The sequence below is a fragment of the Hypanus sabinus genome, chromosome 17, assembly GCF_030144855.1.
Source record: "Hypanus sabinus isolate sHypSab1 chromosome 17, sHypSab1.hap1, whole genome shotgun sequence".
NCBI lineage: Eukaryota > Metazoa > Chordata > Chondrichthyes > Myliobatiformes > Dasyatidae > Hypanus > Hypanus sabinus.
In genome coordinates this window covers 67,210,002-67,234,142 of record NC_082722.1, presented here as the reverse complement: position 1 = coordinate 67,234,142, position 24,141 = coordinate 67,210,002, and the positions used below count along the sequence as shown (strand labels likewise).

The 24,141-nt window shown below is 38.8% G+C and overlaps 1 protein-coding gene across 4 annotated transcripts in view; it reads right to left on the bottom strand.

Moving 5' to 3' along the window:
- wwox (WW domain containing oxidoreductase) overlaps positions 1–24,141 on the bottom strand; it is a 1,112,408-nt gene that overhangs the window by 737,337 nt on the left and 350,930 nt on the right. For 3 of the 4 annotated variants that reach the window (XR_009516344.1, XM_059993260.1, XM_059993261.1), the window contains exon 7: positions 23,636–23,821. The exons of the other annotated variant lie outside the window; for it this stretch is intronic. Coding sequence is in view for 2 of the 3 variants with exons in the window: in XM_059993260.1 (XP_059849243.1) it covers positions 23,636–23,821 (186 nt within the window). In the remaining variant the exon portion in view is untranslated. The remainder of the gene's footprint in view (positions 1–23,635; positions 23,822–24,141) is intronic. 4 annotated transcript variants of the gene reach the window in all.

Here is a 24,141-nt window from a genome sequence, read left to right as displayed (position 1 = left end):
TATTTTGAAACAAGCACTGTGAAGCCTTCCAGTCCAGTGAAATATGACAAATTTCCTTTTGCTGACATTTAATTTAGTTTCTTACTAAACCTGATGCACAACTATACGATGGCTTGCCAAAATGATATCATTCTCAGCTCTATCAGAACTATGTGGTGAGACAGTGTATATGCCACACAGAGGAAATTGTTCCCTCAGTTGTAAAGTACTGTATATTTTGAGCACACTGAAGATTTGCTTTAAACCTTTACACCTGGACTGAATAAATGTATCGGCTGAAGGCAAAACTAATGAATCAGAAAGAAAAATCCAGCTTATTTAGCCAATTGATAATTAGCTCTTGAAGGACCCATCACAATCATTATGCTTTCTTGCCAGAGTTTTTTTCTTTCATGCCTGAGACATGTTTACATGTTTCTCCCTAACCTCCCCAAGAGTAAATAGAACGCAACTGTTTAACTCCATTATACATGAAGCATTCAAGACAAGTTATGTTACAAATTTCTATTGATATATGGTGGAGAGCACTGTGATACCATAACTCACAGCATGGTATGTAGGCTCCAATTCCCAGGATCGATAGAGGCTACAAAGGGTTATGGACGCAGCCAGCTCTATTGCATGCACAACCCTCCCCACCAAAGGCATCTTCAAGAGGGGGTGCTACAAAAAAAGCAGACTATTAAAAAGACCCTCACAGAGAGGGGGAGTTTGCTACTTGAGAAGCCTTCTTATTAATAACATTGGAGAGGAGGTATAGAGTTGGAAGACCCACAATGCAGCTTCTTTCCCTCCACTACCACATTTCTGAACAGTTCACGAACCCATGCACATTGCCCTGTTATTTCTTACTGTACAACTTATCTTGCAATTCATAGTAACTTTATGTCTTTATTCTTTATGTACTGTTGTGACAAATAGAAGATTTTATGTCATCTAAGTAGGTGATACCAAGTCTGATTCTGATTCCACGAGGGTTAGTTTTTAGTGGCAAAAACAATTCAAGATCGAAAGCACAGAGTGCTTGAATATCTCTAACTGGATAGCTTGAGGCCCTCCATTGGTCAGAGTCAACCATGGATATTGCATCCCAGCTGTCTATGTGACACGCAGGCCAAGGCAGTACGATACAGAGAGCAAGCTGTTGCCCATGTAGAAAGCTCCCCCTCTCCATGCAGCTGATGAATCGAAAGGAATGGCAGAGACCGATGCAGTTTGCCACCAGTGGCAACACAGGAGTTGCCAGTCAGCAATGAACTCAACATAGGACAGCCTCAGGGATCCCAGCTCCAGATTTTTCCTTGGCTTACTCCCGAAGCCTCCCCATGAGTGGATATAACCACAAGGCAACAGAGGTTTGAGGTCTGGCTATACTCTCATGGCTTCTAATCTTGTTTCCAAGGAAATGTTTATGGGACTTTCAAAAGGATACTAACTTGGCAAAACAATTCATTACATAGTTTTCCAGTAATTTTACATATGGAAAGGAATTCCATCTTTTATTCTGAAACAAATGCAAAAGATCTGACAAAATAAAGAAAATTGCACTTGGTAGCTTTTATTTCCAGTTACAGCAATTTCTGCTGTACGGTGCTCTGTCCAGCCATCTGGTGTAAAGATGTTTTTGGAAGTATTAGAGTATGTTTATTTTAAGAGGAACAAAGTCAAGTCATTCACAACTAAACTGACTGGCAAGTTACCATTTGACAAGGATAATTAAAACAAATACTTTATCCAACACATTAGGCTTTGGTTCTTAATCACATTGCAGTAGGTAATAAAATAAAATGGTCAAATTAAGTACGAAATGTCAGATAGCTTTGAACCCTATTTAGGTGATTCTTGTTTAAAATTGGTTTGCCTTAGTTATAGAGGACCAATGTCACCGAGAATCTGTGGCGCACTGCACAAATGTGGAAGCCAAAGAATCATGAAAGCATACAGGAAACCTTTCAGCATAACATTTCTGTGCTGGCTGCTTTTAACATTATCATGCTTTGCTCTACAGCCCCACTTTAGTCTATAACCTCACTAAGTTCCTCATCCTTGAAATTCTCTCCCAATCCCTTTGAAAATGATTTATAGAGTTGTCTTCCACCTCAGCAACAACTTTCCAGTCTTCTCTCCTTTGACCTGAATTAAAATTAAAGTTCTCATCTCAAGTCTCAAGTTTAAATCTATGATCTCTGTCGTTGACCGATTTGTCAGAGTGAAACGTTTGATATCTGCATCTAATCTGCCAAGAGCTCTCATCACTTTACATAAACAAAATATGGTTTCCCCTAACAATCCCTGTTTCAAAGAGTCAGCCCAAACAAATTCAGTTGCTGGCTCTGGGCTTGTACTCATCAGGTATTAGAACAATTGAAACTATTGAAAGGCCTAGATAGAATGGACGTGGAGAGGATGCTTCCAATAGTGGGGGGATTCTAGGACCAGTAGGCACAGTCTCAGAATACAACGATGTCCCTTTAAAGCAGAGATAAGGAGGAATATCTTTAGACAGAGGATGGTGAATCTGTAGAATCCATGGCCATAGGTGGTGGTGGAGGCCACGTTATTGTATATACTTAAAGCAGAGCTTGAATAGGTTCTTCATTAGGAGGGGTGTCCAAATTTGATATCTAACTTAAAAGATCTTTTGTTAAAATAGGAATGCTTTGTCTGTGTATGCACTACTATTCAGTTGGTTGGTGGAGGGGAGAGAGGTAAAGGGGGGATGGTGAGGAAGGTTGGGGGGTGGCTGGGTTAAACAGTCAAAATGTAATTGGCAATTGGTTGTATTGAATGTAATTTGTTGGTGTTTCAATAAAAATTAATAAAAAAAAGAAGAGTGTCAGATTATAGGGAGATAACAGGAGAGGGTTCAGAGGGATAATAAATCAGCCGTGATGGAATGGAGTAGCAGACTCAAGTCAAGTCACTTTTTATTGTCATTTCGACAATAACTGCTGGTACAGTACACAGTAAAAATGAGACAATGTTTTTCAGAACCATGATGCTACATGAAACAATACAAAAACTACACTGAACTACATAAAAACAACACAGACAAAAATAAATTACACTAAACTACAGACCTACCCAGGACTGCATAAAGTGCACAAAACAGTGCAGGCATTACAATAAATAATAAACAAGACAATAGGCACAGTAGAGGGCAGTAAGTTGGTGTCAGTCCAGACTCTGGGTATTGAGGAGTCCGATGGCTTGCAGGAAGAAACTGTGACATAGACTGGTCGTAAGAGCCCGAATGCTTCAGTGCCTTTTCCCAGATGACAGGAGGAAGAAGAGTTTGTATGAGGGGTGTGTGGGGTCCTTCGTAATGCTGTTTGCTTTACAGGTGCAGCGTGCAGTGTAAATGTCTGTAATGGCAGGAAGAGAGACCCCATTGATCTTCTCAGCTGACCTCACTATCCGCTGCAGGGTCTTGCAATCCGAGATGGTAAAATTTCTGAACCAGGTAGTGATGCAGCTGCTCAGGATGCTCTGAATACAACCTCTGTAGAATGTGATGAGGATGGGGGGGGGGGGAGGGGTGGGAGATGGACTTTCCTCAGCCTTTGCAGAAAGTAGAAATGCTGCTGGGCTTTCTTTGCTATGGAGCTGGTGTTGAGGGACCAGGTGAGATTGTCCACCAGGTGAACACCAAGAAATTTGGTGCTCTTAACAATCTCTACCGAGGAGCTGTCGATGTTCAGCGGAGAGTGGTCGCTCTGTGCCCTCCTGGTCAACAACCATCTCTTTTGTTTTGTTCACATTCAGAGACAGGTTGTCCACTAGCCGCTGCACCTCCTCTCTGTATGCTGACTCATCATTCTTGCTGATGAGACCCACCACGGCCGTGTCATCAGCGAACTTGATGATGTGGTTCGAGCTGTGTGTTGCAGCACAGTCGTGGGTCAGCAGAGTGAACGGCAGTGGACTGAGCACACAGCTCTGGAAGGGCGCCAGTGTTCAGTGTGATGGTGTTGGAGATGCTGCTTCCGATCCAGACTGACTGAGGTCTGCCAGTCAGGGAGTCTAGGATCCAGTTGCAGAGGGAGGTGTTCAGGCCCAGTAGGCTCAACTTTCCAATCAGTTTCTGAGGAATGATTATGTTGAATGCTGAACTGAAGTCTATGAACAGCATTCGACGTACATGTCTTTTTTGTCCAGGTGGGTTAGGGGCAGGTGTCATCTGTTGAACGGTTGACAAATCCTGTTTCTATGTCTTATGGAATCTCTCAAAAGATGCTTTCAATTTCTTATATGCATGAGCTAAGTATATTTCATGTTTCCTATGGTCTTGTGTAAAAAAAATTGTTCCAATATTTAAGTTGAATTGGCTTTATTACTTACAATTGTCAGATACATGAGGAGTAAAATATGTTACATCTTTGTCTAAATGTGCAATGCATAGCAATTTATAATAAAAATTATGTACAACAGGATAGTCAATATAACATAGAATACAGTTGTGTCAGCATGAGTTAAGCAAACTGATGGCCTGGTGGAAGAAGTTGTCCCGGAGCCTGTTGATCCTGGCTTTTCTGCTGCAGTACCATTTCCCAGATGGTAGCAGCTGGAACAGTTCGTGGTTGGGGTGACTCAGGTCCCCAATGGTCCTTCAGATCCTTGTTACACATCTGTCTTTGGTAAATGTCCTGAATAATGTGAAGTTCACATCTACAGATGCGCTGGGCTGTCCACACCACTCTCTGCAGAGTCCTGCGATTGAGGGAAGTACAGTTCCCATACCAGGCAGTGATACAGACAGTCAGAATTCTCTCAATTGTGCCCCTATAGGAAGTTCTTAGGATTTGGGGGCCCACACCAAACTTCTTCAACCGTTTGAGGTGAAAGAGGCGCTGTTGTGCCTTTTACACCATACAGCTGGTATGTACAGACTACATGAGATCCTTGGTGATGTTTATACTGAGGAACTTGAAGCTGTTCACCATCTCAAACTTAAAACCATTGATGTCAATAGGTGTTAGCCTGTCTCCATTCCTCCTGTGGTCAACAACCAGCTCCTTTGCTTTTGATATGTTGTTTTCTTGACACCACTGTGTCAGGGTGATGACTTCTTCTCTGTTGGCTGCCTCATTATTATTTGCGATTAGGCCAATCAGTGTAGTGTCATCAGCAAATTTAATTAGCAGATTGGAGCTGTGGGTGGTGACAGTCATAGGTATACAGAGAGGAAAGGAGGAGGCTTAATACACAGCCTCCTGAGAGCCTGCTGAGGGTCAGAGGGGCAGATGTGAGGGAGATCACTCTTACCACCTGTCGGCAATCTGACAGGAAGTCCAGGATCCAGCTACGCAAGGCAGGGTGAAGGCCAAGGTCTCTGAGCTTCTTGTTGAGCCTGGAGGGAATTATGGCATTGAATGCTGAACTGTAGTCCAAGAACAGCATTCTCACATCAGCATCCCTCTTCTCCAGATGTGCAAGGATGGTGTGTAGAGTTGTGGCTTATTCAGTGATATTTGAAGTTCTTTGCTTTTTATATATTGTAAATTCTAAGAAACCCTTAAACTTTTAAAATCAATTTGTTGAATTGGTCTTTTACTTTTTAGGCTTTCTATACACAGACAAAAAAAAATCTCCCTTCTCATCTAGAGTGCTATATTTATAACATCATTTCACATTTCTATATACTGGTCACCCTCCTGCCAATTTTGCCACTCCCTGCTATCTGAAATCTAAATTATCCTAATTACTGCAATCGCAGGTTTCTTATCATCTTCAAACGTAATAATGTTCTCCCTACAGACAGTGCAGAAAAATCTAGTTACACACATACAAAAAATTTCCAACAACTTCTTGCTCTTATATTGTGTTTCAATAAAGGAAGCATTCTATGTGACTTTTGAACAACTTTATTGACATTTATCATTACTTTTAACAATCTATGGACAAACAATCCTTGAACTGCTTGTGTCTCTACAGCACATTTTACCCTGTCAGTTATTCTACATTGTTATTATTATTCTACATTCTAGATTCTTTAGCTCCACAAATCAGCTTTAATGAGATCAGCTTTAATTTCAGAATAAGTCCATTATTGGATCTGAACTTGTAAATCTTTATTAACTGTCCCGACTTCGTCCTGCTAATCCAGTGAAGTTTATTGCTATATGACCATACTTCAATGACCTTACATGTAGCCCATATTTACTGCACTATTTTAATCAACTTGCTCTATTATTTTAAATAATTCAGTCAGACAGACATAATATTGCCTTTAAAGTATTCCTTCCAGAACTGCTAAATAAAAATGCATAAGAATCAGAATCAGGTTTATTATCACTTACATATATTGTGAAATTTGTTGTTTTCTGACAGTAGTACAATGCAAGACAAAAATATATAAGTTACAATAAAAATTAAGTTACGCAAAAGAGGAATAGTGAGGAAGTGCTCACGAGCTTTTGGACCATTTGGAATTCAAATGACAGAAGAAGAAGCAGTTTCTATAACACTGTGTATGTGTCTAAGGCTCCTGGACCTTCTCCCCAATGGTAGCAGCAAGGGCACGTTCCAGGTGGTGAAAGTCCTTAGTGACGGATGCCATCTTCCTGAGGCACAACTTTTGATGGTGTCATAGATGGTGCTGAGGGTTGCATTTGTGATGGAGTTGGCTAAGTCTGCAGCCCTCTGCAGTTTTTCCCAATCCTGCGCAACTTTCTATCATTTGTTTTGTCTTTGATCATGGTTCTTGATAACTTCTGCACATCATCAACACTAGGCCAGGTAGGATAAAGTTTCCTGGTTTAACCTGCTCCCTTTTCCTCAGAAGTATCATAACAACAGCATTGTGATGTTATGACAACTCAGGAAAAAGGAGCTGGTATTATTCTTGTATCCAGTGACGCTAGTGAGCAATATGTCTATTATTTCTTCCTTTGCTCATTTCAGTAACCAAATATGTCCATCTTCCAATGCAGGAGACTTATCATCTTTAGGTACATAGAGCATAAAGCTAGCCTTCTCATGGGTACACATCTACTGCAAAAGAGACAGATATTGTATTTGGATTTTCCTGTTGGATACCTTTTGTTAAGACAGAAGGAGCTTGGCTTTAATGTTAATACTAAATTTTCACAACAGCAGGTCAGCTATAGAGTTGATTCCTTCAGTGTGTTCATTGCATCTGGGTCATTTTAATGGAAATGAGCAGCAAGTCAGGCAGTAAATGCACAGATTTCAGATAATATATCACAGTTTGACAAATTTGCCTTAATTACAGGCATTCAGAATTTATATATCCAACTGATGGTTTAACACTGAAAGCTGTACATTAAGAATGATTTTTAGTGACATTAATGCATGGGCAGGATAGAACTATTATTGGTTTTGTCAGAGGACATTTTAATCTAGCTATGACAGAAGCAACAGGAAAGTTTCAATGGCAGAAAGCAATTAACAATAATTTTTATTAATTGGTATTTTAATGCAATCTTCTACAAAGAAACATGTAATGCTGTGTGCCAGCCATAATTCACAATCTTAATGTGTTCTTATGGCAAAGTGTAAAAGAAATAACTAGCAAGTTTGAACCATACTCCTGCTGGCAAGATTTAAAACATCTTTTTTTGCCATTTATTCAAGGGAGGATACATGCTTTAAAGCCAGCGATTCAAGACAAAATGCATTGCAGGATATTTTTGAATAACTGTTATTTTTTCCACATGGCTCCAAGGAGCTATACACAATAACTCTTGTTTTAAAGGTCAAGTGAAAACACCACTGACTTCTCCGGTACTTTAATACCAAGTTAGTACAGTGCTCAGCCAATAGCAGGTCAGCTTGCTGTGCTGGGGCATTCAATACATCAATTTTAATTCTCCCCAAGGTGATATGATGCGTTATCACAAAGTGCCACACATACTTGCCCAACCGTCAACAGATGGGTCTTACCAAAAGATGGATTTTATTGTCCTGCAGCCTAAAGACAGAAATTTGCATACACATGACCTAAATATAGTATGCTACAAACCAGCTGAAATTAATTATTGCTCAAACTGAGACTCGTATTTAAAGACCAGCAATAGAAATGCTATCTTTTAATTCCACAGTGGTACTAAGATTCTGCATACATCTTGGTTATTTTTCATAATTATTGAGCTATGGAAAGCTGAATAGCAGAATACTTCCATAATTGTTGTAAATAATAGTAGCCTTGAAATTTCAATCAATGTCACAAGGGATCCCACCAGACCTCACCATGAAACCTACCCCATTATTTTCTATTTTGCATTTTCATGAAAAGGTTCACTGAGATTTCTCTCCACAATGTCCTCTGCTGACTTCAGAGGGATTTTCTTGTATCTAGCATGAAATAATCCTACTTTTAATTCTTAATGTTTGCTTCAGACAGGTTCTGACACCAAGAAATTATCATGTAAAGGTTTTTGCTATATACAAGTCTACCACAGGAAAACATGCTTACCTGTCCACAGAACATCAGCAAATGTTGAAAGCAGTAAAGTCTGCACTGTATCACATTGAAATTTCGAATCAGAATCAGAATCAGGCTTATTATCACCGGCATATGTCACAAAATCTGGTGTCATTGTGGTAGCAGTACAATACAATACATAATAATAAAAAAAACATGGATTACAGTCTGTCTATCTATCTAGGAGAAATAAAGAAAACAGTGAGAGAGCATTCATGGGTTTGATGTCCATTCAGAGGGGAAGAAGCTGTTCCTGAATTGTTGAGTGTATGCTTTTAGCCTCCTACACTTCCTTCCTGGCAGTAACAATGAGAACAAGGTATGACCTGGGGGAAAGAGGCCCTTAATGATGGATGCTGCCTTGTTGAGGCACTGCTCTTTGAAGGTGACATGGATACTATGGAAGCTAGTGCCTGTGATGAAGCTGACTAAGATTACAACTCTCTGCAGCTTATTTCGATCCTATGATCCTATGCAGTAGCCCCCCTCCACCCACCAGTCCAATATCAGATAGCGATGCAGCCATTCAGAATGCTCTCCACAGTACATCTGCGAAAATTGCGAGTGCCTTTGGTGACATACCAAATCTCCTCAAACTCCAAATGAAATACAGCTGCTAACATGCCTCCTTTGTAGCTGCATCAATATATTGGGTCCAGGATAGATCTTCAGAGATATTGGCATCAAGGAACTGGTATGTGATCCCTCATCTTATCCTTTCTGAAGTCCACAATCAGTTCTTTGGTCTTACTAACATTGAGTGCAAGGACAACACCATGGTCAATGTCAGATAAAATCAACATTTAATCATGGTTTTTACTTGCATAGCGAAAACTTGACTTACTTAGACCACTGTTTTAAGACACAGGCTTGCAAAAGTTCCCAAAACCAATTCTTCTCCTACAAATTCCATTCACATTAATGGCATGGAGTGCACATACACTGGCCTAGTCCAATTCATTAATTGATTAACAAATTGGCTAAAAAGAGATTATTTAGTTTGAAACATCCACAACATTCATTTTACCCACTTTACCTACTCAAAAACCTAAAGTAATGCCTACTTTCTCATAATGAACCACTAACAGTATACGCATTACCTGGATTACTGTTGATTGTAGAACAAGTCAAACATTCTGTAAACAATTTGGTGGAAAGTTTTTCCTTAATTTTCACACCATTGCCTTTTCAATTGTCCTTTAAGTTCCAACATCCAGCTCATTGTGCTTCCAAGCTTAATAAGTGCAGCTGTATTGCAAGTAAGGTATGCATCTCAAATCTGTCTCTTTCTGAAGTCATGTTTTGTCATAAATATAAAAGTTCCTGTTAATTTGATTGTTTCAAGTTCACTTCACAATCCAAGTATTGCTAAACAGATTCTCATGTCATAGATAATGTTGTTGGATGTTTATGTCCTGCTATTTGATTTCTTGTCTCAACTTATAACAGCATGAGGTCAAATGTAATTTTTACATTCGTGACTTTGTAGCTATTAATAATCAAGAAGGAAATTAACAGGAAACGATTATCAACTAGTGAAAAAATAGTTTGTGTGTAATAAAACCAGCTGAAAACTATGAGCAAGTGTGATGCCCAGAGACTACAGAAACAACACCTTGTTTAACTGTGTAGAATCCAGGGCAGAAACTAGTAGGAAGGGGTCTGCTGTAGGCTATTCAAAGGAGCACATAACTGACTGAGGATTATGAAGGAAGAAATTAGATCCTGTATGCTCATGAAGAAACCCTCAGGAAAAACATATCAGCTCTGTGAACAAACCAAAGAAAAAATCAAAATTATACCCATGAGGAGCATAAACTTGAAATATAACTAGAGAGAGCAACAATGAGCCGGTAAATAAAAGCAAAAGAATGGGGTGCGTGTGATTGTAAAGACTATGATAGTTCATTACAACTGTAGGGGAGAAAATGAACAAAGGGGTGAATGGGTAACTCCTGTGGTGTTGTAGAAAAACTCCTTGCTGGTGGTTTGAACCAACATTGTGATACTCAGATCAGTTAATTAATCTCTGATTGGTTTCCCTTAAGTGTGTACAAAAAAATGAGCCAATTACATAATTTGTACTCAACAAATTTAAGATATTTTCCCACAGTCTACATTGGACATTACCAGATTTAAAAATTAATTATATGTATAAGATGGAGTTTCTACGAAAAATTCAAAATTTACAAAAACAGTAAAAGAAGTTCATTACTGATTGCAGTTTAAATCATGCAGTTTGAATACTGTATCAGACTAGTCACTTGTGCACTAAAACTACCTTAACAAAATCTACAACCCTACAGTGGTTCTTCCAAAGCAAGAATTCCTGACCAAAACTACATAAGTGAATGAAATTATATTTGCATAAATGCCTGAGAAATATTGCGTGTGATGTTGTTTTTATTTTCTCACCATTTTAGAATTTCAGTACATTGAACAAACTGGTATTCAATGAAGTGTTCAAGTACCTTCTCAAACAATATATTTCATTCCAATTCAGACTGAACTTCATCTTGGTTTTATAAATAAGCTCACCTTTTTCCAGTTGTATGTTTCGAAGTACATATGACAAATAAAACTAATCTTTAAAAAAGTCTTACCTAAATATTTTCTCAGTTTCATTTTAACTTACATGGGATAGAATTTTTTCCTTGAGTATTACAGCTACACGTTACTACTGTGCATCAACCTTTCATTGTACACTCTTTTGACATTCAGCTCCATTGACATCAATGGAACAGAACAACAGATGAGAACAATGCACAGGCTAAGTCCTTAGACCCGCTTAATACTCACAACAAAGATTAATTTCTATTCTTACACTAATTAAACCAAAATAAAGCCATTGTTTCAGGATGTCCTCATTTTCCCTCTACTTCATATGTAAACCAATTTCTCTTTGAAAGGTGACCTTGATCAATTGCTATTTTGCCTATAAACCAATATATGACTATTTCATTGCTCCAGCTGGTTCATTGATTACAACAGATAATTTACATCTTAACATTAGAAACTTTGTGTATTTCTGTCTCTTTCCTCCCAGAATTGGTTTTACTCAAAATTCATCTGAGGAACAAAATACTAAATAATCTCAAGCACAAAAGTTGCATATATCCAAAAGAATATCAAGAATATTAAATACACTGAGTAATCTATTTCAGTGTGTATAATGTTGGGAAACTGTTCCTCAAATTAGAAAACAAAATTGCAACTCATTATTGTAGAACTTGTTCTTGTTGATTTTAAGGCAATAATCTGATTAGACTCAATTACCTACAATCGTCAGACAAATTGAAGGATAGAAGCAAAAAGTTAACAAAAATCCACAAAGTAATTGCAGTAAGTTAATGAACTTTGACTTTGGTTGAGTTAGTTTTCATAATTTTCTCACACTTTGTACTGAGGTGCCCAAAGTGCGAAAAACAAAAATGTCCTGGAAACTAACATTGTCTAGCAGATATTACTCTTCATGTATTGTAAGTACGTATTCCTGTGCTATGGTTTTACCAGAATGGCATCTCACTTGTGTATACCTGCTCTTGATCTCATTATGCTCTTCTGATATGTTAGTCTTCTCCATTTGAGATTAGAATTGGGGTGTGTGTGAAAGGGACATTTAATGATCCAACTAGGCTGCTTAAATTATAGTTATGCCACAATAATCTGCATCATGTCCACAAACCAACAAAGAAACCCTTCTGTCAAAATCATACACATGTTGGAATCAGGGCAAAAGGTGCCATGCTTCCTGTGCCAACATAGCATGGCTACAACTTACTAACTTTTATGTCTTTTGGAATGTGGGAGTAAGTCAGAGCACTGGAATAAATCCATGCAGTCCTGGGAAAACGTATAAACTCTATACACAGACAGTGGCAGGACCTTAATTGAACCTTAACGCATGAATGCCTTCTGCCACAACAAATAATAGTTCCAAGACCATAAGACATAAGGGCAGAATTAGGCCATTCAGCCCATCAAATCTCCTTTGCCATTTCATCATATTATCCCTCTCAACCCCATTCCCCTGCCTTCTTCCTGTAACACTTGACACCCATATTATTCAAGAACCTATCAAGCTCTGCTGTAAGTATACTCAATGACTTGGTTCCACAGCTGCCTATGACAATGAATGCCACAGATTCACCACCCTCTGGCTAAAGAAGTTTCTCCTCATCTCTGTTCTAAATTGACGTCCCTCTAGTCTGAGGCTGTGCCTTATGATCCTAAACTCACCCACTGTAAGAAACATCTTCTCTACATTCACTCTGTCCAGACCTTTTAATGTCCAATCGGTTTCAATGAGATCACCCACCCCCCATCTCATTCTTCTAAACTCCAGTAAGTACAGGCATAGAGCCATTAAATGTCCCTCAGATATTAACTCTTTTATTCCCAGAATTATTCTCCTGAACCTACTCTAGATTCTCTCCAGTGCCACAACATGTTTCCTTAGATAAGGGGCCCAAAACTGCTCAGAATGCTCCGTACAATCAGACCAATGCCTTAGAAAGCCTCAGCATTACATCCTTGCTCTTATATTCCAGTCCACTGGAAATAAATGCTAACTTTGGATTTGCCTTCCTTACAACTGACTCAACCTGCAAGTTAACCTTTAGGGAATCCTGCACAAGGACTCCCAAGCCCCCTTGCACCTCAGATTTCTGAATTTTCTGTCTGTTTAGAAAATACTCTTCAACTTTACTCCTTCTACCAAAGTGCATGATCATATACTTCGCTGCACTATATACCATCTGCCTCTTCCTTGCCCATTCTACAGAAGGACTCCCTGCTTCCTCAACACTATTTGCCCCGCCACCTATCTTCATATCATCCTTAAACCTGGCCACAAAGCCATTAATTCCGTAATCGAAACCATTCACATATAACATGCAAAAAACGATCCCAACAGCAATCCCTGCAGAACACCAATAGTCACCAGCAGCCAACCAGAAAAGGCCTCCTTTTATTCCCATTCTTTGTCTCCTGCCAGTCCTCCAATTTTCTATCTATGCTAGTATCTTTCTTGTAATACCATGGGCTCTTATCTTATTCAGCAGTGTCATGTGCAGCTCCTTATCAAAGGCCTTCTGAAAATCCAAGTACACAACATCAACTGACTCTCCTTTGTCTATCCTGCCAGTTATTTCCTGAAGGAATTCCAACAGATTTATCAGGCAAGATTTCCCCTTTAGGAAACCATGCTGACTTTAGCCTATTTTATCACGTCTCTCCAAGTGCCCCAAAACTTCTTTCTTAATAATAGACTCCAACATCTTCCCAAGCACTGAAGTCATGCTAAATGGCCTTTAATTTCCTTTTTACTGCCTCGCTCCTTAAAGAATGTAATTATGTACTTGGTGAATTTATTTATTTACTTATTGAGATACAGGCCTTTCTGGGCCTTCGAGCCATGATGCCCAGCAATCCTAGGCTAATCACAGGGCAAATTATAATGAGCAATTAACCTACCAACCGGTACATCTTTCCACTGTGGGAGGAAACCAGTGCATCTAGAGGAATCCCACAGTCACAGGGAGAACATACAAATTCCTTATGGGCAGTAGCAGAATAGTCACCTGCACTGTAAAGCATTGTACCGACCACTACGCTATCATGTCACACATGTTAATGTGTTATTTTCTCTGAAGTGCCCCAACGTCCTGTTTCGCTTTCTTTCAGTGCTCTTCTCACATTTTGTACACAAACTGAAGTCCTGTAGCAAGCATCCTCTTCAAAGTTCTGCTCTGGGTGTTACAACTCGGCATAGTTAAGTTATCAGAAGGTTTTAATCGACTCTTATCTCACTTACATTAATAATATTTGCCCTATCCTATCCATAATAGCCAAAAACATGCACTTTAGTTCCATCTCACTCCAGCTCTTCATCCACTGCTCTACTGATGGCGACTCTTCAAATACTCATGCAGATAATTCTTTAGATATTCAAGGATTTCTTGCTCCACAAACTTTCAGGCCTTTACTATTGCTGGTTGAAATAACTCCTCAACTCTCCACTCTGTCCCCTCGTTACTGACTACTCTCTACTGAGACCATATGTGTTGAATCCAATTGACTGATGATCGGTTTTTGTGGTCACTCTCCCAGGAGTCACACTTTTCTCTATTTACCATGTTTCAGCTCACAATTTTACAAAACTGAATTATATTTTCTTCAGTGTCATTTGTTCCAAAGAGAACAACCCTAGCCAAAGTAATTTCTACTCATAACTACAAATTCTGCTGCCAGAACAAATCCCCCAAAATCTCCTCTACATCCTCTCCAATGCTCTCAACATGCTATGTTTAAGTCACAGGCATACGAGTAATGAGTGAGCAACATTTGTGAATTTGAATGCCACCATGAGTTTTCTATGACACAAATTTTCAAGAGCTATTCAAGAAGCTATTGAGGAGTATGCCAATATAGTCATGTTCAGAAGAAAAAAAAGGGTTGCCTGAAGCTGTCAGCAGCAAATAAACTAACAGATGTGCAGAATCAGTAGATTGGTTGGAGGTGGAATGAAGTAGTCTTAATAATGAATATTGGAAAATAATCTTGAAATCCAAAATGTCACCAAAGTGCAGTCTGATATAGCCTCATACAGCTACCAGAGAGCGATAAATTATCTGGTAAGACAGGAGAGTTTCCAGCAGAGAACACGGGTAAAAACTGCAAGGGTCAAAATTTCATAAGATTCTCTTTGGACTTCAAAAAGACACAGAGGTAGTCAGAATATGTTGTTTTAATATTGATTAAAACACAATAACATGGTGATACAAACTTAATACTTTGTGTGGGCTATTCATGATGGTCTTTTATTGAAAACAACAGATTAAATACAATCCAGCAATCCTGAAAAATCATAAAGAATTCAACAAGTGTGTTTTATTAAAAATCCAAAAATATTTAGTTTTCTAGTAATAAAGTTTACCACAAACTTCTGGAATGTATTTCATCTGAGGATTTGTAAGTTAGGACTTGAAATTCATCGATCATTGGCTCCTTTACACAATGTAACCTAACATTCCTACAAATGGCTTTTTACCTTTTCAAATATAGACTCTCCTTTTTTTCTCTGAATAAGTAATAGTTCAGTTAAAAATATAGTTTCTGAGCTGATCTACAAAAGATGTTTGTATTGCAATACTTGAACTTCTCATCCTTGATTTTCATCAAAGCAGTATTTAATTGCATTTTTTCTCATGCTGCAGTAACCTCAAGTGGTTCTTGGCAAGCTGTACTGATTGTCAAACAACAAATCAATAAAGGTCATGCCATTCTGATTTAATCAATCTTTATTCCGTACAAACCTAAAATCAATCCTTCACCTTTGAACCAAATGGCCTGAGCATTGGAAGAAAACTGTAATTGCGGTCATGCTGATGCAGAGAGACCCATTGCAGTTTATGCACTGAAGATAACTTCTCCTGGTTGCACCAAGATGGTATTTCAAGTATAAAATTGTACCAGTGCTGATGTAATTCCAATCTTACACCTCACTCATATACATATTTTTGTTAAATATTTCTTCATTTTAAAGGTAGGAGCATACAACCATAAAACATAGGAGCAGAAGTAGGCCATTTGACTCATCGTCTGCTCTACCATTCAGTCATAGCTGATCTTATTTCTCTCAAAACCATTCTACTGCCTTCTCCCGGTCAACTTTTTCCATCCAAGAACCTATCAATCTCTGCCTTAAATACATCCAATGATTGGCCTCCACAACCCACAGTGGCAATGAATTCTACAGATTCACCACTCTCTGGCTGAAGAAATTCCTCCCCATTGCAGTTTTAAAGGGATGTTCCTTAATTGAGGCTCTGTGCTCTGATTTGAGATTCCCTTACTAATGGAAACATCCTCTCCATGTCTACTCTACACAGCACTTTCAGTATTCAATAGGTTTTAAGAGGTCCATCTCCCCTTCCCCCCATCCCATGCTTCAGAACTCCATCAAATACAAGCCCAGAGCTACCAAACACTCCTTATACAGTTGAAGTCAGATATTTACATACACCTTAGTCAAATACATTTAAACTCAGTTTTTCACAATTCCTGACATTTAATCCTAGAAAACATTCCCTGTCTTAGGTCAGTTAGGATCACTACTTTATTTTAAGAATGTGAAATGTCAGAATAATAGTAGAGAGAATGATTTATTTCAGCTTTTATTTCTTTCGTCACTTTCCAAGTGGGTCAGAAGTTTACATAGACTTTGTTAATATTTGGTAGTATTGCCTTTAAATTGTTTAACTTGTGTCAAATGTTTTGGGTAGCCTTCCACAAGCTTCTTACAGTCAGTTGATGGAATTTTGTTCCATTTCTCCAGACAGAACTGGTGTAACTGAGTCAGGTTTGTAGGCCTCCTTGCTCGCACTTGCTTTTTCAGTTCTGCCAACAAATTTTCTATCCGATTGAGATCAGGGCTTTGTGATGGCTACTCCAACACATAGACTTTGTTGTCCTTAAGCAATTTTGCCACAACTTTGGAAGTCTGGGCAAAACTGAAAAAGCATGTGCAAGCAAGGAGGTCTGCAAACCAGACTCAGTTACACTAGTTCTGTCTGGAGGAATGGAAAAAAATTCCAGCAACTTACTGTGAGAAGCTTGTGGAAGGCTACCCAAAACATTTGATCCAAGTTAAACAATTTAAAGGCAATGCTACCAAATACTAACAAATACTAACAAAGTCTATGTAAACTTCTGACCCACTGGGAAAGTGATGAAAGAAATAAAAGCTGAAATAAGTCATTCTCTCTACTATTATTCTGACATTTCACATTCTTAAAATAAAGTAGTGATCCTAACTGACCTAAGACAGGGAATGTATTCTAGGATTAAATGTCAGGAATTGTGAAAAACTGAGTTTAAATGTATTTGGCTAAAGTGTATGTAAACTTCTGACTTCAACTATACATTAAGCCTTTCATTACAGGGATCAGAATTGTTAACTTCCTCAGGAACCTTCCCAAGATTAGCACATCTTTCCTTACATACAGGGCCCATCAGGAGAGCTGGTCAGTTTGAGATGGTGAATTTTATAACATCCTCGCATTTTCAAAAAAATCTGTTGAAATACCAAAAGCGAGATGGATTTCATACAGCCTCTGGTGAAGAGCTACAACAGTGCTCAGGTGGTGGGAAAAAGAATGTTTAAGAATAAGATAGATTCTTCCTTTTCTTCACCAACAAGTGCATGCCTCAAGCAGATGGAACAGCACAGCTGAGAATATGATAAGTGCTGTCATGACTGCTCAGCCACATAATTTTGTTAGGATTTGTATATGCTATCAGGGCTGGACTCTGAACAGAAACATACGTCTGGAAAATTTGAAGAACATCTTCAGTCTGATTCTTGTTTGTTATGAATGAGGAACACCCAAACGTGCAAACAGAAATATTTTCCCAACTCAAATCATAAAAAGAAATAAGTACATGGCTCAGATTTAGTGACGAGAGTAACAATAACATTATTAACACTATTATAACACTGGAAACCTGGCAGCAACTTGTGACATCTACACTTGTGCAACAGAACACAGATTCATGTTGTGTACACTTCTGGTCATCTATCTACAGGAAAGATAACAATAAGATTGAAAGAGAAGATAGAAAAATTACAAGGATGTTGCTGGAACTTGAGGATTTGAGTTATAGGGAAATGTTGAACAGATTAGGACATCTTTTTCCCTGGATTGTAAGAAAATTAAGGAGAATTTAATAGAGATACAGTATTGTGCAAAAGTCTTAGGTATATATATACATATACAGAGAGCTAGGGTGCCTCAGACTTTTGCACAGTACTGTATTAACTATGTATTGCACTGCACTACTGCTGCAGAAACAAACACATTTCATGACATATGTGAGTGATAAACCTGACTCTGATAAGAGTCTCTATTACGGATTGAGAGTGGCAAGGTGGCATGGAGAGGGGAATCATGGTCGGGAAAAGGGGAAGGATGAGGGGAGGGAGCGGGAAGCACCAGAGAGACATTCTGTAATGATCAATAAACTGTAATGGAATCAGATGGCTTTGCCTGGTGTCTCAGGGCTGGGTATGTCTGCACCTATGCCACCCACTGCCCCTGGCACTTCTTCTCACATCCCTCCCACAGCACTCCATACTCACCATTCCCAACATTCTTTGCTCCCACCAGATTTACAAACTCGTTCTCTGCTCCATGTTGATCACTATAATACCGTGCAAAATTATAAAAGGCATAGTCAAAATCAAAGTACATTTATTATCAAAGAATGCATAAACCTTAAAATATGTTTGCTTACAGACAGCCACAAAGCAAGAAGACTGAAAGAACTCAATTGAAGAAAAAAAATAAAAAGACTGACACGCAGTGCACAGGAAAATGGAAAAAAACCACAAATCATGCAAACAATTAAAGCAGACGATGACATTCTGAACCAAAATGAGTCCTCAGATCTGAAACCCAGAGCAGCCTGGAGTAGGCCTGAAGCCTTGCAAATCAGTTCATCATATCAGTGGGCATGGAACACAGCAGCCAGGGCCATCTTCATAGCCTCAGTTCCACTGAGGGAAGAGTGACCATCGTGGAGAGCGAGCAAAATTGGCTCTCGCCTCAGATCCTGAGACCCTGCATAGTAAATGCAAGCAACATTTTTCAACTGATGTTGGCTGAGACTAGAACTAGAGGTCAAAGATTAAGAGTAAAAAGTGAATTACTTAAGGGGAAAATGAGGAGTAACATCTTCATTTAGAGGGTGTGCAAGTGTGGAATGAGCTGCCAATGTAAGTTGAGGATGCAAGTTTGAAGTCAACACTAAGGATGGGGGGGGGGGATCTCATTGACACTTTTCAAATGTTGAAAGGCTTAGACAGACTAGCTGTAGAAAGGATGTTTCCGATAGTGGGAGAGTCCAGGACAAAAGGGCACAGCCTCTGGATAGAGGGGAGACCACTTAAAACAGAGATGCGGAGAAATTTCTTCAGCGAGAGAGTGGTGAATTTGTGGAATTTGTTACCACAGGTAGTTGTGGAAGCCAGTACGGCATCAAAGGCTATGGGGAGAATGCCGGGGAATAGGACTGAGGAAGGGAAAAAGGGATCAGCCATGAATGAATGGTGGAGCAGACTCAATGGGACAAATGGTCTAATTTTTCTCCTATGTCTTATGGTCTAATGAATCTGCAAGGCAACACTACATGAGGTACTTCTGCGTTGCTCCAAACAGTCAACATAGAGGATGGACAGAGGGGTATACAGCAGTGCATTACAGTATTCAAGGACTCAGCTACATTCACGGATTCAGTTTTGTCAGATTAATTTTTGCGCGATATGGTAGTGTGGAGGTTAACATAACGCTGCTACAGTGCCAGCAACCAGGGTGCAATGTTTGTAGGGAGTTTGTGCTTTTTCTTTTCTTTCACATTCCAAGGATGCAGGGTTAGTAAGCTGATTGGTCACATGGGTGTAATTGGGCAGCTCAGACTCATTGGGCTGGAAGGGCCTGTTACTATGTTGTAACAATAGAAAGAGAAAATATTTTGTTTTCCCCTCTCATTCTCATTGCAACCACTTGTTCAAAGTTAAAGTTCAAAGTAAATTTATTATCAAAATACACGTTATCTTACAGAACCCTGAGATTCATTTTCTTGTGGCCTTTCACAGTAAGTACAAGAAACACAGCAGATTAACAGAATTGAGTTTTCTACAGAGAAGACATTTTCTTCCAAACAATTGGGGAGATCATGTGCACAGTACCAATATCATAACATCAACACGGCTGATTTCCCTTTGCAGCAATATGCCGAAAGTAAATAATTGATACAGAGCAAGTTGTAAATTAAAGCACTCAAACTGACCTAATTTCTAAACAGATAAGCAGTTTCTTCCTTCCAACTTAGATCTTTAATGTCTGCTGTTTTTCAGCAAACCATGGAAATGACATAAGATGTAATTTTCATTTTCACACCATTGGTTTCAGTTGGATGAAAATTAGAAAGGTTAAATGACAGGCAATTGAGCCCCCACTACATTACCACTTAGTGGTGAGACTGGAAATGACTCCCATACAATATTACATTCATAGGTATTACATTCAACACAAATCTTATTACAGTATGAAATAAATAGCTAATTACATACTGGTCATTATTTTATGAAATTGGTACTTGATAAATAATACTTTAGTAACACAGCGTATATGTTTTATTCTGCATGAGGTGCAAGTGTAGTCTAAACAGTGCACATTTCAGCATCTGGGGCTATAAATTGCAATGCTTTAAAGAATAACTTCAATCTGAAAGAAAAGCTGGATCTATTGCATGAATAAAGAGCGTGACCATATCTGTTTCAAAGTAATTTGATTGAGTGAAATAAAATGAGTAATTTAAAGTTAGCCTGAAGTTTAAAACTAAAACAACAAAGCAACCAAAGAAGCATGTGTTCATCATTTTAACTATAAAACACAATTCAAATTATGCCGCATAAAATTAAGAGGTACGCTGGCCAGTGGTGTAGTGGAAGTAGAACTGGACTTCAAGGCGGATGATCCCGGGTTCAAATCTGGCCGGCTCCTTGCATGCTTTCCGTTTGTGCCAGGTTGAGCATTGAGATAGCAGCTCAGTCACATAGAAAACAAATGATAAGGAAACAGCAAAAAATGCCACCCACTGCGCCACAAGGTGTGGAAAGGAACAACAACAATTAGGAGGTGTAGACTGCAGAAGTGTTTCATTCCACACTGTGCACTGTTTCCCAGTTTTCCTAATCCTTCATGTTCACAAAGACAGTGAAGAGCAAAGTGTATAAAAACAGCAGAAGTGTATAAAGTATTTCCGCCATCCAGTTTAGCATTAAAGTCTGAAACTCTCAAGTGTTGCTCCTTAACTAATTCCACCTACATCAGTGCCTTGAAGATATTCTGTCAACAAGTCTGAAAGGTAACAGTCGACTTATCGGATTTCCTCCCTGCTTTCTATCCCCGTGAGGATACAGTCACCGCAACTGAGCACAAACTCAGAGGTCGAATGAAACTGAAGAGGTCATCATGGTAGCTCATAGAATCTCATAAAGAAACAACTGATCTAGCCAACCAGAAGCAAGATCAATAAGTACACAGAACTGGAGAGAATGCACTGGAAGAATGGCTGGCAATTATAATGTCTAGCTAGAGATGTGTGTACAGTGTACAGTCAAGTGTGCTGTGACCCAAGGATACTGAAATTGATGGGAAGAAACAGGAGGTCACCTATTAACAGGATGCCTAATGTAACGTCTTAGTTGTGACTGGGGAAGGATCATAAGGTTTGAAACTCAATGAGTCCTGATACACAGTAACCAATCATTATATCTAAACCATGAGCTAGAAAACGCTTTGGGATTACAAGGCAGTTAGAGAATGTGTTTTCCTGGCTAAAGATGCTGCTGGTCTGCTCTCAGAGATGTCCAACATAGCTTGGCTTAACAGGCATTTTTGGAACGGAAATGTAAAGGTGAAGGCTAAACCCTTGGCATCACAAAATACAACACTGACCGGTGTTACCGATAATATAGGGATTTGAACATTATTTTGCAATACAATTTAATGGCAAGATCACAAGTCCATTTTTATGGAAAAATAGCAAATATCAAGAAGTAGTTAAATTATTTTCTGTTTTCTAAGATTCTAAATTTCTGATGATAAAATTCTTGATGACCACTTCTATCACAATTATTGACAAAGCACACTGCAAAGTTTGGAAGCAAACAATGGTTGATTCACACCAGTCTAATTAAAACAACTCTCCCAGTGTTACTTATTTTGTATAGAAACCCAAAATTTATTTGGAAGTACGTGAATAGATTAAGGTGGCAAATAATATTTTTTACAATCAGAACTTAGGAAGCAGGAACTTTTCATGGGATTTTTCACTTCATATCACACACATGGAAATAATATTGAGCAGTTTTCATTAGACCTTTATGTATGATTGTCAGTTTTATTTTTAATAAAACAATTAATTAATAAAGTAGCCCCTTTGGAGTAACTGTTTCACATTCATACACAACAAAAACTGGAACTACTTGCACCACATACTTATACTTCACACAGTCTGACTTCAATGACTATCAAACGTGCTTCAAGAAAGTAGATCACAATCTTCTTATGATTTGCATGGAATGTGATTTTCATTCCTGATCTCTGTGTATCTGACACACCAAAGGGGACATGCGCATCTGCATGCATCTGTTACTGCATTATGCTTCCATAGTTTTCCTTCCTGACATTCATGACCCTTGTCATCTATAGTAAAATCACTCATGCAAAATCACACATCCTACCCATGATAACTCATGATTCGTCCAAAACTACTACCCAAGCTATTGTACTAATCTATTATTCAACACCAGTCTATCCACTAACCCTTCCTTCCCACTGCATACAACAGGCAAGATAAAGCCCAACCACCAACCTCACCCTCAACTACAAATCCCACCCCCAGCAATCCTCATAAGCTCTTCTGAATTTGTACCAAGTAAAATTGATAAGAACTGCAGTTGGCTCCATCCTGAAGATAAAATGATGATAAAAGCAAAAAAAAATATTATGTAGACTGGTGAACATGGAGTACTGCATTCAGTTCTGGTAGTCTCATTGTAGGAAGGATGTAGGAGGGTGCAGAGGAAATTTACCAAGATGCTGCTTGGATCAGAGAGCATGTCTTCTAAGAGTAGATTGAGTGAGCTAAGGTTATTTTCTTTGAAGCAACAGAGGATAAGAGGTGACTTGAAAGAGGTGAGCAAGAGGTGTACTTGATAGAGGCACAGATTGAATGGAAATTTTCCTGAGGCAGAAGTAGCTAATATGAGGGACCATAATTTTGAGGAAAATTTGGGGCAGAAGTCTGAAAGTTTTTTTACATACATAGAGTGACATGCAAGTGTGTGGAATGTGCTGCCAGGGATAGTGGTAGAGTCTGCTTTAATATTCTTTTCAACCCCATTCTCTTGCTTTCTCTTAGAACCTTTGACACCCTTTCTAATCAAGAACCATCACCCTCTGCTTTAAATATACCCAATAACTTGGCCTCCATAGATTCACCACCCTCTGGCTAAAGAATATTTTACTAATTATGGAACTCTTAAAGTACTTCAAAACATAAAGTTGATCATTAAATTGCAGAGAGAGAAAAGTAGCATGGATGCTGGTAGCTACTAACCTGTGTGACTCCGAGGATACGACAATGACCCTTGAAGGGACTGAACGGCGTAGAACATCTTGAAAAAGATGCACGAGGTAGAAATGACCCAAGTGATTGACTTGAAAAGTGGTTTCAAGGCCATCCTCCGTCAATTGCCACGGGCAACCAAACACGGCAGCATTACAGATCAACACATGAAGGGGTCTACAGAAAGAACAGAAAAGAAATATCTCAGATCTTCAGAAGAGGGCATGAAAGCATTTTTATTCTCTGAAATAACTTGGTCTTGAAAGATCGTGAGTGGGAGCAGAGAAGATGTAAATATGGAAACACAGCAAGCACATAGGATTGGGAGCAGCGCTTGGGTAGCAGATACATCCTTGCATATACTGTGGGCTAAACAGCCTATTTCACAATGCCAGAAATGTTTTGAAATTCACAGCATTCATTCTCAATAAAGTTCACAAGATATAAACATTTTCATAAGTAAATGCTTCTTAAAAAAACACCATAAACATTGTTTC